Here is a 14,063-nt window from a genome sequence, read left to right as displayed (position 1 = left end):
TGTGTATTATCTGTGTGTGTATTATCTGTGTGTGTATTATCTGTGTGTGTATTATCTGTGTGTGTATTATCTGTGTGTGTATTATCTGTGTGTGTATTATCTGTGTGTGTATTATCTGTGTGTGTAGTATCTGTGTGTGTAGTATCTGTGTGTGTAGTATCTGTGTGTATTATCTGTGTGTATTATCTGTGTGTATATGACTGTGAGTTCACTCTTTGATGACAGTACGTTATATACCACAGTAATGGACATGGCGGACACCTGACACCTTCAGGAGGAAGGAAATCATTATGGATGGCAAAAAAATATGGAAACTCCTCATATCAGAGATATAATGTGCACTACACCTGACCGATTACAAATTCAGAGGATAACCCCCAACATACAAATGGTAGTGATGCAAAAGGGAAATTCATAGGGAAGTATTTTCAGCTCCACATCTGGTGTTGCCTGGCGTCTGCCCGGGTTCTTCTTGTGGTCACTGGGCCCTTCGCCCGCTTTACACCATCCTGATCTTCATCTCAGAGACTTTGTAGGAGTAGTTGAACCCTTTGCCAAGCCTCCAGTTGATGCCAAAGGCTGTGTCATTGTGGGGCCCCAGGTAGTACCATCCGTTCAGGTTGGCGTTATGGCAGTCCACGTACCACCACCCTCCCTTACATATCTGGGCGCAGTTGCCGCCATGTTTGTCGTTGTCTTGGTCTTTGGTGGTAAACAATCCATTCTTATGAAAACTGAAGGAGTCGCCTGAAATAAAGAGGGAATTATTGCAAATGGCGTCTGAGAAGTCTCCGACATCTACTATCCTGACAACCGGTACCAGTATAATAGCGACACCCAATATGGCCGCCATTACAGCCTCCGCAGATGCTGTCACCCAACATGGCCAGGTGCCTGACAGACCAATCCGTTTACTGAGTGGTGTATACACTAAATCCGTATCTAAGGATCCATTCACACGTCCGTGGTATGTTGCGGACCCGCAAATTGCGGATCGCAACACACCCGGCCGGCAAACCCTATGGAAATGCCTATTCTTGTCTGCAGCTGCGGACAAGAATAGGACATATTCTATCTTTTGCGGTGCTGCGGACTGGAAGATCGGGGCCGCGCTCCGCAAATGCGGATGCGGACAGCACACTGTGTGCTGTCCGCATCCATTCCGTCCCCATAGAGAATGAATGGGTCCGCACCCGTTCCGCAAAATTGCGAAACAGATGCGGACCCATTTGCGGAAGTGTGAATGGATCCTAACTAGATTAGAGAATCGGGACTAGAGAAAAGTTGGGAGCCTTGTAGAAGCTTGGATGGCGGCCATATTGGTTGTCACCCAGTTTTCCAAGGACCAAATATAACAAAGATACGACTGAACAGACCATTTTTTAACAGCTTAAGGGCTTATGCACACAACCCTAGCCATTTTTGCTGTCCGGAAAATATGGATACCGGCCGCGTGCGTTCCACATTCTGCTGATCGGAAAGTCCTGCCCTGTGATAGAAATGCCTATTCTTGTCCACAAAACAGACAAAAATGGGGCATGTTCTATCTTTTTTTGGTGTGCTGTCTGCATCTTTTGTGGACCCATTAAAAGGAATGGATCCGTTTCCGACCCACAAAATTGTGGAACGGATGCGGAAAGAAAAACACGGTTTTGTGAATGGGCCCTAAATCTGAGTCGGACGAGCACTCACCCATATTCCCACCAGTATATGTTCCCAGTATCAGCTTATACTTCTCGGATTCTCCAAGGATTTTGAAGGATGAATATTTGGCCGAATATTTGGCCGTTTCAAAATCTTGCAGATCGATTCGCAGCTCCCAAGTACCTGGTGAGAGAATGAGAGTTGTGTTCCCGATTTTTCTGATCTTTAGAGTAGTCTCAGAGCAGTGCAGAGTATTTTAGCAGTCATGTGCTGCTGTGGGATGAGCAGTCTCAGAGCAGTGCAGAGTATTTCAGCAGAGTCATGTGCTGCTGTGGGATGGGCAGTCTCAGAGCAGTGCAGAGTATTTCAGCAGAGTCATGTACTGCTCTGGGATGGGCAGTCTCAAGGCAGTGCAGAGTATTTCAGGAGAGTCGTATGCTGCAGTCATGATGCAGTGTCCCAGGGGGTCAGTAGTGTGTGCTGGGCTTTGTAGTGCAGATCGACCACTAACCTGGGATCCACTGTCGTCTTCAATTGGGGCAAATGCTGGAACAGGCAGATGATTAAAAGTTCGTGACGCCAGTGTCAATTAAACGGTGACACGCCGTGTAAAGTATGGTGGACGAATGAAGCAAGCACAGGATAACCAACAAAAACTGGAACTTTTACTGAATATCAGTCAGGATAATACATGGACACAGGAAGAGCACAGTTCCATAAAAGACGGTTGGTTTCTTATAGCAATACAGGTGGTTCTTGGGAGTTACAGAATGGCCGGTCTTAGCAAGGCATTATACAGAGTGTTGATTACAGGAGATGCAGTACAGGCGGCTTGCTTACTATTCCTGACTGGGTCCTGACTCATATGTGACTTTCTCTCCAAGGTCTAATGCCCTTTATCTGGCGTACCCTTGAATCTGTCCTTCTCTAGTACCTCCTCTGTTATCTTGAGTACCTCTTGCTTTCTCTGATCGGCCTCTGTGGTATTCTGTGTCTTCAGGCTGATTAGCTATGCCCTTCTGACTTCTATGCATAAGGACTCAGGAGGGGAATCCTCTCTGTACTGAGTCTGGAAACTTCCAACCTTCTGAGCTAGGCCCTAGCCTATTTATACTGAACTGGGGGCTCCCTCTGCTGGCTGTGATAAGGATTGCCGGTAACCGGCCTGACTGGCTTAAAGGGAACTACACACTCAAATCTAGCAGTGTCGGGTAGCCTACCCGTATGCTGCACACCCCCAGACTTTAACGTGAGTAAGGCCTCGTACTCACACACATGCCTGAACCAACATAAGCTGATGCATAAGTTAAACATGGCATTATAAATATAATAAACAACGATTTCACACAAAAATATAACATTTGCAATAAATGACGCAAGAAAAAGGGGCGTCTTCTTTCTTCTTAGACACGGCCGCTAACCTGGCACAGCGGACTTAAGGTGAACCAGGTTAGTCTATTTTTTTCCTTGACTGAAGTATAATAAGGAACTACACAGGGTTTCCCCGTGGGTATAGAACAGGCAAGGGCTCACGTGGAGGAGTCCATTCTTGCGTACAAACGTCAAGCAGGCTATTTCTATTAACAACTGTTCGGGGGGAGACACCACCAGCATAGTCAAAGTCTCCTAAATGGACTGGCGGACGTCCCCTGGTTATCCGGGTGGACCTTCTCAGCACAGGGGTCTCCTCTTCCCTTAGCAACGAGGTAGAAGAGAGAGGAGCAACAGGAGGATCTCCATCCGTGAGACCTTGGTCAGGAACAACTGGAACAACAGGAACAACAGGAACAACAGGATCCACTAGAGGGGGAGCTGGATCCGGGGCATCTTGAACCGGCTCTTCTGGAAGTGAAGGTACAGTAGGTGCCGGAGCGGGCACCAACAAGTTCAACCATGGTGTCAGAAGCCAATGCATGGGATCAGCGTCATACCTTAGATCACGGACAGCCTGCATAGGATCCTCGGGCCGTATTGATGACTCTGACACAGGGGGTTCAGAGATAGAACTCTCGGCACTGGGTTCTGGTGTCAGGCAGAGCTTTAACCGGTTTCGGTGTACAATTTGGGATCCCCTGCCTTCCCGGGTGATCTCATAAGTGTGAGTTCCAACATTTGGGATTGCAGTGACAACATAGGGACTTTGTTCCCATTTACTGTCCAGTTTACTGGTGCGGCGGTTATTTTTTAACCATACCACAGCCCCTATTGTCAAGGGTTCTGCATGGGCTGCTTGGTCATAGTCTCTCTGCTGCCGGTCTCTAGCATAGTCCATACGTTCCTGAACAATAGCTTGGGCCGTATTCAATCGCCTTTGGTGTTCAGCAACCCAGTCGGTATTAGGTAATGGGTTGATGCAATCAGGTACGAGTACGTCCAAGGAGTGGTCAGCAGGCAATAACCCTTGGCGCCCAAACATCAAATAGAAGGGGGTATACCCGGTGGAACAGTGTATGGTATGATTGTATGTGAACATGAGCTGTGGCAACAGATTAGGCCAATCTCCCCTGGTTTCAGGAGGCACGGTCCTCAGCATCTCTATCAAGGTCTGATTCATTTTTTCACACAATCCATTACCTTGCGGATGGTAGGCCGTCGTCCGGATCTTCTTGCAGTTGTGCAGGCGGCACAGTTCATGGAACAGATGGGACTCAAAAGCAGGACCTTGATCGGTGAGGATCTTTTCTGGACAACCGTAGGGCAGGAGGAAGTGTTTCCAGAACAGTTCGGCTGTAGTCTTGGCCGTCTGGTCTCTCACAGGCACCGCTACAACAAACTTAGTGAAATGGTCAATAATAGTCATAGCGTACACATACCCTGAGCGACTAGGTTCCAGCTTCACATGGTCGATGGCGACAAGTTCAAGAGGACGAGTACTTACAATGGGTCTCAGTGGTGCCCTCTGATCATGGTGTTCACCTCGTTTCAAGGTACAGGCTACACACTCTCGACACCACTTCTCCATGTCTTCTCGCATGCCCACCCAGTAAAACCGCTGGCGGATATTTGCCTCAGTCTTTTGGACCCCAAAGTGACCGGATTGATTGTGGTACATCTCCAACACCATACCTGCATCTCGTCGGGGTATGAGAATCTGATGCACCCTCTCGTTGGACACTGGGTCTAGGCTTCTCCGCAGCAACAGGCCCTTTTGTATGAAGAGCTGATGGCGCTGTCTCCACAGTTTGATGAGCTCAGGATCTGTACTCTTACGCCGAATCCTCTCAGGGGTTCTGCCACTGGTGATGAAGTCCAACAATTCACCCAGCACTCTACTTTCAGACTGTAGTTTCACCCACCTTTCTTCTTTGAGTTCAGGCCTACTGGAGGGTGAAGGAACTGCAGCTCTGTTACTGGTAGCCCGAGCCTGATCCTGTTGAGCAAACTTATGGTAGAAGGCCGGCATTTCTACATCTTCCCAAGCATCTCGCCCATCATCAGGAGCTGTCTCTGTGGGAAGTCTGGATAAAGCATCAGCATTGTCATTAGTACGTCCAGCACGATATTTTACAGAGAAATCATAGTTGGCGAGGCGAGAGGCCCATCTTTGCTCCAAAGCCCCCAATTTAGCTGTATTTAGATGTGCCAGAGGGTTATTGTCAGTGAATGCAATGAATGGGGTAGCGGCTAGATAATCTTTGAATTTCTCCGTCACTGCCCACACTAATGCCAGGAACTCTAGTTTGAAGGAACTATAATTCTGGTCATTTTTCTCAGCTCCTTTCAAGGAGCGGCTTGCATAAGCTATCACTCTTTCTTTTCCCTCTTGGATCTGGGCTAACACAGCCCCCAGGCCTCGCTTGCTAGCATCAGTATACAGATGGAAGGGCTTGCTGTAGTCTGGATAACCTAACACGGGAGGCTCAGTCAGTTTCTTTTTTAACAACTGGAACGCTATCTCTCTTTCTTCATTCCACTCAATGGGCACTGGAGTTCTAGGACTTTTCTTGGGCTGCCCCCTCAAGAGTTCCTGGATAGGATCGGCTATTTGAGCAAAATGGGGGATAAAACGTCTATAGTAGCCGGCAAAACCAAGGAAACCCCTCACCTCTTTGACGGTAGTGGGGACCGGCCAGTTACGGACAGCCGCTAACTTATCAGGGTCAGGTTGTATGCCCTCTCCGCTTACCACATGCCCCAGGTATTTTACCGCAGGTTTGAGCAAGTGGCACTTGGATGGCTTTACCTTCAGGCCATATTTGATAAGGATTTCAAATACCTCTGCTAAGTGTTTCAGATGGTCTTCATATGTTTTTGAGTACACAATGACGTCATCTAGATACAGCAGCACTGTTTCAAAGTTTTTGTGACCCAAGCACCGCTCCATTAGTCTCTGGAAAGTTCCTGGGGCATTACATAACCCGAACGGCATACAATTGAATTCGAACAGGCCCATGGGAGTGGTGAAAGCCGTCTTTTCCCTATCTGCCGGGGCCATGGGTACTTGCCAGTAGCCACTGGTCAAGTCCAACGTGGAGAAATAGGCAGCGGAGCCCAGAGCAGTTAGTGACTCCTCAATGCGGGGCAGTGGGTACGCGTCTTTGTGGGTTATTTGATTAATTTTTCTATAGTCCACGCAGAAACGGATACCACCATCCTTCTTCTTTACAAGGACCAGGGGTGCCGCCCACGGGCTACGACTGTCCCGGATTACATTAGAGTCTTTCATCTCTTGGATCATTTCCTTTACAGTCTGATAGGAAGTAGGCGGTAAGGGTCTGTATCTCTCCTTGATAGGAGGATGAGAGCCAGTAGGTATGGTGTGTTGTATGGCACTAACCTCTCCATAATCAGTAGCATGTTTACTGAAGGCTTGGTGGTGCTCTTTGACAAGCTGTAGTATCCCCTCTTGTTGACGTTGAGGGGTAGCCTCGTCCCCGACATGGAGCTCTTCCCACCAGGGCACTTGTGACTGGGGCACCGGCGGACATCCGCTGACTACAGCTGGCGGCTTTTCTGTCACTGGAAGACGGATGATGTCTTGGAAGAACACCTGAGAAAGCTGGGCAACAGGGTCATGCTTAGTAAGCGCAACAGGATGATCACTCAGGTTAATCAGACGGACAGGTACTTTACCTTGGGAGACGTTCACCAGGCACTTGGCAGCTCTCACGTAAGGGTAGTTCTCCATCTGGATTGGTTCCACCAGGGCTGGATAATCTTGGCCTTGGACTCCCAGGACAGCACGACACCATAAGAGAGTTTGGGAATTAGGAGGCAAAGTCACAGGCTTATTATCACGAATCCTGGCAGTACAAATTTCTCCTTTCCTGTTAGCAAACCTCTGCTGGGCACTTAACACAGTGATAGTCTTTTGAATCACCCTCTTGGATGCAGAGGAAGCGGTGGGCAGAGTCTGGTGTAATACGGCAAGTATTTCTGCATAACAGTTTTTGAAGACATTGGTGCCTAGAATGACAGGATGTCCTCCTCTGTCGCCAGCCTGTACTACTATCACCCCCTGTTGAGGCAAGGTTACTTCTCCCACCTGCAGGGTGGGTTCCCAGTATCCATGGATCTTTACCGGTTTGCCATTGCTGGCGATAATCTCTACCCAGGATTCAGGCGGCTGGGTCAATTGGTTGGTGTCCCAGAATCTTTCAAAGGCGGGCAGCTGAATAGTAGTGACCTGAGACCCAGTATCTAATAGGGCTTCAAAGGGGACCCCGTTAATCTCCACATTGATTTTAGGATGGGATCCTACATACCGTGGCATCCAATTTGGATCTTTTGGACCTAGTGTTCTACCTCCCGAGGGGTGGTCCTCAGCCTCAGGGGTTGCCCGTTTAACTGCCAGCAAGTGGATTCTGTGTGTCCCATCTTTTTGCAGTATGTACACACGGGCCGCTTGCGCCCCCTATTGCGCCTCCCAGGATCCCTGGGGTGAGTCTCTTGGTATGGAGGTGGGAACGGCTTAGAGGGTGACAGGAACTCCTCTTCTGACATCATAGGTTTTTCCCATTCCTCCATTTTTCTGCACACTCTCTCTAGGCTTTTAGTGAGGTGATTTACTTGCTCTGTCAGCATGGCGATAGTATCGGTAGCTGTAGCCTGAACAGCTTGACCGGCCTCAGCTCGGTTAATGATAAACGGTTTTGACCTGCAGGCTGATAACTCAGGTGGGGTGTTCAACTCTGTAGATACTGCTGACCCCAGAATTTTTATAGCCAGTTCTTTAAAGTCCAGAAAGGTACTGTTAGGGTGTTGGGCGGACAGCATCTTTAATTGGGTCCTTATTTGCTCACTAGACACTCCGGTAATAAATTGTTCCCTCAGGGTCTGATCCTGGTTATCAGCTTCCTTGGGATCTATCTGAATTACAGCCCCCAAAGCCTCCTGAAGTGATAGGGCATAGTCACGGAGGGACTCACCGGACTTCTGTTTCTTGCCAAAGAAGTGCATCTTTATCTCTGAGGCAGTCCTCGTTTCAAAAGTGGCCCTGAGGCGGGTGAATATCTGCTCTATAGTACTCCGTTCCGCAGCAGGCCAGGATAATACCTCTCTGCGGGCAGCCCCCTCCAGTTGCGCTAGCAAGATTTCCATTTGCTGATCGGCATTTATGGGGTACAGTTTGAATAAGGCCAGCAACTTTTCTTTAAAGTCTCTTAGAGTATGGGCCTCTCCGTTATAGCGGGGAAACCATGGGGCCCCAAAATAGTAAGGCATGGTAAAGGGCATCATGCTGGGGGCTATAGGATGATTAGGAGCCGCAAGCTCTCCCGGGTCCGGCCGCTCGGCAACTCCCGGATCTGACATGTTTCCTTATTACGAGGTGGCCGCTGGTGACTAAAGGGGCCGGAACAATCCCCTTCCCTCCGGATACAAGTTCTTACCGGTATCGCCGGGTTCGCGCAGGCCAAATCTCGTGAGACTCCGGACGTCCTGTGTACGCGGTGACGTTGCTGACGCAGGAAAAGCAGGGCCGCGGCGGTGCGATGATGAAGAGGGCGGGATTCTCTGTGTCTTTGAAGGGATCCGCCCACGGAGGTCCTCAGCAGCGCGGGAAACTTTACTCCAGGCGGCCGGTGGCCATCTTGATCACGATTCCCTGACAGCAAGCAGGGTGTTGCAAAGTCCAATAAATCACAGTCCACAAGTACGATTTTCTCTCTGGGGGTAGCGCAACACAGTACAGCGTCTCTGATTCCTACCAGGCACAATTTCAATCCACCGGCTTGGAAATAAAGGGTACAGTCTTTGTAATACGGTGGTGGAATAGTTAAAGCACACAGTTCACACTTCTCTGCACTGTAGAAGTATGCGGATCCTGTTCGTGACGCCAAAAAGAGCGATGCAGTGTCCCAGGGGGTCAGTAGTGTGTGCTGGGCTTTGTAGTGCAGATCGACCACTAACCTGGGATCCACTGTCGTCTTCAATTGGGGCAAATGCTGGAACAGGCAGATGATTAAAAGTTCGTGACGCCAGTGTCAATTAAACGGTGACACGCCGTGTAAAGTATGGTGGACGAATGAAGCAAGCACAGGATAACCAACAAAAACTGGAACTTTTACTGAATATCAGTCAGGATAATACATGGACACAGGAAGAGCACAGTTCCATAAAAGACGGTTGGTTTCTTATAGCAATACAGGTGGTTCTTGGGAGTTACAGAATGGCCGGTCTTAGCAAGGCATTATACAGAGTGTTGATTACAGGAGATGCAGTACAGGCGGCTTGCTTACTATTCCTGACTGGGTCCTGACTCATATGTGACTTTCTCTCCAAGGTCTAATGCCCTTTATCTGGCGTACCCTTGAATCTGTCCTTCTCTAGTACCTCCTCTGTTATCTTGAGTACCTCTTGCTTTCTCTGATCGGCCTCTGTGGTATTCTGTGTCTTCAGGCTGATTAGCTATGCCCTTCTGACTTCTATGCATAAGGACTCAGGAGGGGAACCCTCTCTGTACTGAGTCTGGAAACTTCCAACCTTCTGAGCTAGGCCCTAGCCTATTTATACTGAACTGGGGGCTCCCTCTGCTGGCTGTGATAAGGATTGCCGGTAACCGGCCTGACTGGCTTAAAGGGAACTACACACTCAAATCTAGCAGTGTCGGGTAGCCTACCCGTATGCTGCAATGAGCTTTTGGAATAAAGCAGCCATGTTTTTCTAATTCTGGACAATCCCTTTAAGTTAGAAAATATCACATAGAAATCCAGCAGGGTCAGACTTTCGCTGAGTGTTGGATGGCGGCACCTTGTATGTTGCAACCACCCTAAGAGTAAGCGCAATGTAGCAGCTCGACATTGCGATTTTATGTTGTGCGACTACGTCGCCATATTGTCCCGACCTACACAGTACTGACAGACAGGGAAGAAGAGTCTCTGTATATCTGTATACAGGTGGGTGTAAGACGTCACCTGCAGATGTTAACATGTGAAGATTGTCGTTCCCCAGCCAGAACTCTGTCAGCCGGCTGCCGAATCCCTTCTTGTAGGATTTCCAGTCTTGGCTGAAATTCACCGAACCATCCCAACGTCTCTGGAAAACCTAGAGATGGGAGTAGTAGTCTGTGCTTTAACAATATACGGAAATGTATCATTTCAAGCAGGGACATTTCCTTACTGCCTGCATTGTCCTGACCTAGCCCTGCTCCAACAGCTGAAGATTTGTACCAGTGTATCAGTACATAATAAATCTATTTCATCATATTATGGAAGAATTCTCCCTTACAAACGGCATAATATGGCTTTAAAGGCACCCATGCTGATATCCGGGGTGTAACTAGTAGGAGGTGGGTGTCCCAGGGGTCAAACAGGCCACACTTGGCCAACTTTATTCGTTACAGCGCCAGTGCAGTGAACAGAATGTTTGCCCCCGGTTAAAGAACATCCTTGATACATGTCTGCTGACACATTGTAACAAACACCACAAGATTAGCAGTGGTTTTTAAGGATTTGTTCATTCACAGACCGCAAGCAGAGGACTGAAACACATGGGGATGGGGATTAATTAAAACCGTTGCCCATGACAACCAATCACAGCACAACTTTTATGTCATATTCTGCTCTTGAAAAAAGAAAGCTGTGCTGTGATTGGTTGATATGGGCTTAACAACAGAGACCAGGGTCCCCTAAGTGTATGTTGTGGTTGCTATGGGCAACAAAAAAAACTTTCAAAAATTTATCTCATAGACCTCCTCTATCAAAACTAACAGTGATACTGCCTTTGTTGCCCATGGCAACCAATCAGAGCGCAGCTTTCATTTCTTAAAACTGCTGTGGAAAAATGAAAGCTGGGCTCTGATTGGTTGCTATGGGTAACCAAGAAGGTTTCACTGTTAGCATGGTGAATGAGGCCTATGAATAAAATTTAGGAAAGCGGCCTTTGTTGTCCATGGCAACCAAGACAATTTTACTAGTAGTTTTTGTGAATGAGGCCATGTATGAAAGCATGAAGAAAACAGAAAACAAATTCTGTTATACACTGCCAAAGCCACTTACAATCCAGCCCCCGCCATCTGTGTGCATATCACACAGCACCCTGAGGGGGGCGCTGCCATCTGGGTATATTGTGTACCAGTCACTGAGCACTTCCCCTTGATCTCGTAGCTCCTTGCAGTCGCGGGCAGCTGAAAAATGTACAATTGTGATTCATGTTGCAGTGATCTACAACCTGTGGCTCTCCAGCTGTTGCAAAACTACAACTCCCATCATGCCTTGATGGCTGTAGGCTGTCAGGGCATGATGTGAGTTGTAGTTTTGACACGGCTGGGGGGACATTGCTATCAAGTAAAGTTTGTCACCGATTCACCCAGGCTTCATAGAAATGCACAGCCCCTGCTTTCACCTCCCCTCCCCCTCCTATCCATAGCTCATCCTTTTAGGTTTTATACGGAATTCAATGCATTTCCATAGCGCAGTGCTTTAAGATGGTCGTTTTTCTCCACTCACCATAAAATACTTTTTCCGTCGCCGCTTCTCCCTTTTCACCTATATTTAACAAAAGTGAAAATAGTCATCCTAGTCTACGGTAAAGAAGATTTTACATGTGCGGCTGGTTAAATCTGATCTAAAAACGGTGGCGATATTAGGCTATGTTCACACGTAGCGGTTGCAGAGCAGTTAAAAAGGGTTTCCATGAGTTTGCAGTTTTTACAATTGAAACAGGTTACATAAATTTGTGTTAATCTGTAAAATCAGCGACCGCAAGAAAACCGCATTATGATTTGTCCAACATGGGTTAATAAAATTTCTCAATTTCTGCAACAGGATCTGCATATCACTTCACGTTAAATGCGCAGCATGTCAATTTAGGCTTTTTTTTTTTTACTGCAGATTTAAACGTTTTTTAATTCCAAGGGTGAAATCTGCGGCGAACCCGGAGCATATGACGTAAGCCACAAAATCGCACCATTTGTCATAGATTTTGCCGCCGCGCAATACTGCCAGATACTCAGTGGGTTCTCCGTTTCTTAAAATCTGCAGCCTTAGCACCACATGGCCACAGCAGCCAATCTCTGGCCACAGCAGTATGTGTTGTATGTACTAGCCTCACTGCTGAGGCCAAAATTGGCTGCAGAGGTCAGGTGATACAACATGTCATCACTCCAGACTGGCGGGGGCCACCAGACCGCTGTAAGGGGACTAAATATATATTTAAAATGTTTTGGTGTGGCCGACCGCATGTGACCATACCACAACCTCCCGTGGCAGGCAATGGCCGTACATTTTTTGGGTTAAATTATGCAACCATTGGTCACCAGGGGTGGACGGGGTTTTGGACGCATTTGGCATCAGACCATGTAAGGCCTCTTGCACACGACCGTATGGCTTTCTTAGTGTTTTGCGGTCCGTTTTAAACGGATCAGTTTTTCCGTTTTTTGTTTCAGTAGTGTTTCCGTTTCCATTCCGTTTTTTTTTCATTTGGTTACCGTTTTTTGCGGATCGCAAACGGAAACGTAAGCATGGCATATACAGTATACAGTAATTACATAGAAAAATTGGTCTGGGCATGACATTTTCAATAGATGGTTCCGCAAAAAACAGAATGGATATGGAAGACATACGGATGCATTCCATATCCGTTCAGTTTTTTTTTTTTTACAGCCCCTATGACTTGAATGGAGCCACGGAACGTGATTTGCGGGCAATAATATATGTTCTATCTTTGAACGGAACGGAAAAACAGAAATACAGAAACGGAATGCATACGGAGTACATTTAATTTTTTTTGCAGACCCATAGAAATGAAAGATTCCGTATACGGAATGCAAAAAACGGAACGGAAACGAAAAAAAAAAAACGTTCGTGTGCAAGACGCCTAACTTCTAGTTTCTACAGTTTTTGATTTTCCTACCCTTTGGACCCGTTGGTCCCATCTTCCGGATGGCTCCTGAAGGACCACATTCTCCTAAAAAAATAAAAAAATAAGCCCTCGTAAGATTTAAAGGGACAGTTTTACCCAAAAAAATTCCACTTCAAACGGTAATCAATAAGACATAGTCACAGTTCGTGCTACCTTTGCTCTTGCTGAAGTACAATATTTCAGGACAATCTGACACTTACCTTTTTCTCCAGGGTCTCCCTTCGGTCCAGGAGATCCAGGCATTCCCGGACACCCTCTGAGGATGGACAACCTGTCAGAGTCTCCAAGTCCAACTATCTTCACTTCTGATAGGAAGGTAGGAAGAAACGACATGGAGCTGTAATGGTCATTCCTGAACACTGATCACCTAGGTGTGGGTGTGGGGGTCGCAGATCCACCTGGGACCTACCCAGTCTGCGGCTGATGGACCTACCTGGACATGAGTCTTCAGCATTGCTGAGAACCATCACAGAGACCCAGAGCAAGGTGAACCAGCAAGTCTTCATGATAAGTGACGGGTATACTCGCCTTTCCTTGTGCAGACCTCGGCTACAGTATATATTTGTCGTATCTGTGGCACAGCTGCTGCTTAAATAACAGTCCCCCGCCCGGTAGGAATTGTTCTTCCTGATGTTCCAGATAATGTGAAACAATGGACTCAGGAAGTTCATTATCACCATGGAGACATCTTGATTACACTAGGATATTTACTTATAGCTTATAGTCTTAAGGGTCCATTCACACGTCCGTGTTTTGCGAATCCGCAAAACACAGACACTGGCAATGTGCATTCCCCAATTTTCGGACCGCACTATAATAGATAATGCCTATTGCGGACAAGAATAGGACATGTTCTATTTTTTCCTGAAACAGAAGCACGGATGCGGAAGTGCGGATCCGGACAGCACATTCCGGCCCCATTGAAATTGAATAGGTCTGCACCCAATCCGCGAAATTGCGGAACGGATGCGGACCCATTTTGTGGACGTGTTAATGGACCCTTAAAGGAACACTCCGGGCAAAACTGATATATTGCTTAAAGGGCATTTGTCAGCAGATTTATACCTATGACACTGGCTGACCTGTTACTTGGCAGCTGAAGGCCTCTGTGTTGGTCC

General features: G+C 47.5%; 1 protein-coding gene across 1 annotated transcript; it reads right to left on the bottom strand.

Annotated features, from left to right (window-relative positions):
* Positions 1 to 315: 315 nt before the first annotated feature.
* On the bottom strand, positions 316 to 13,539 carry LOC122929096 (ficolin-1-like). Its single transcript, XM_044282555.1, has 8 exons — positions 13,379 to 13,539; positions 13,146 to 13,250; positions 12,937 to 12,990; positions 11,532 to 11,570; positions 11,082 to 11,209; positions 9,999 to 10,128; positions 1,693 to 1,827; positions 316 to 747 (listed from the first exon to the last, which is right to left on the bottom strand). Exons 1-8 carry the CDS (start codon positions 13,449 to 13,451, stop codon positions 500 to 502), a joined length of 912 nt encoding a protein of 303 aa, XP_044138490.1. The 5' UTR covers positions 13,452 to 13,539; the 3' UTR covers positions 316 to 499.
* Positions 13,540 to 14,063: the final 524 nt, after the last annotated feature.

Source organism: Bufo gargarizans, chromosome 2 (assembly GCF_014858855.1).
Source record: "Bufo gargarizans isolate SCDJY-AF-19 chromosome 2, ASM1485885v1, whole genome shotgun sequence".
NCBI classification, from domain to species: Eukaryota; Metazoa; Chordata; class Amphibia; order Anura; family Bufonidae; genus Bufo; species Bufo gargarizans.
This window is presented reverse-complemented; position numbering and strand designations above follow the sequence as displayed.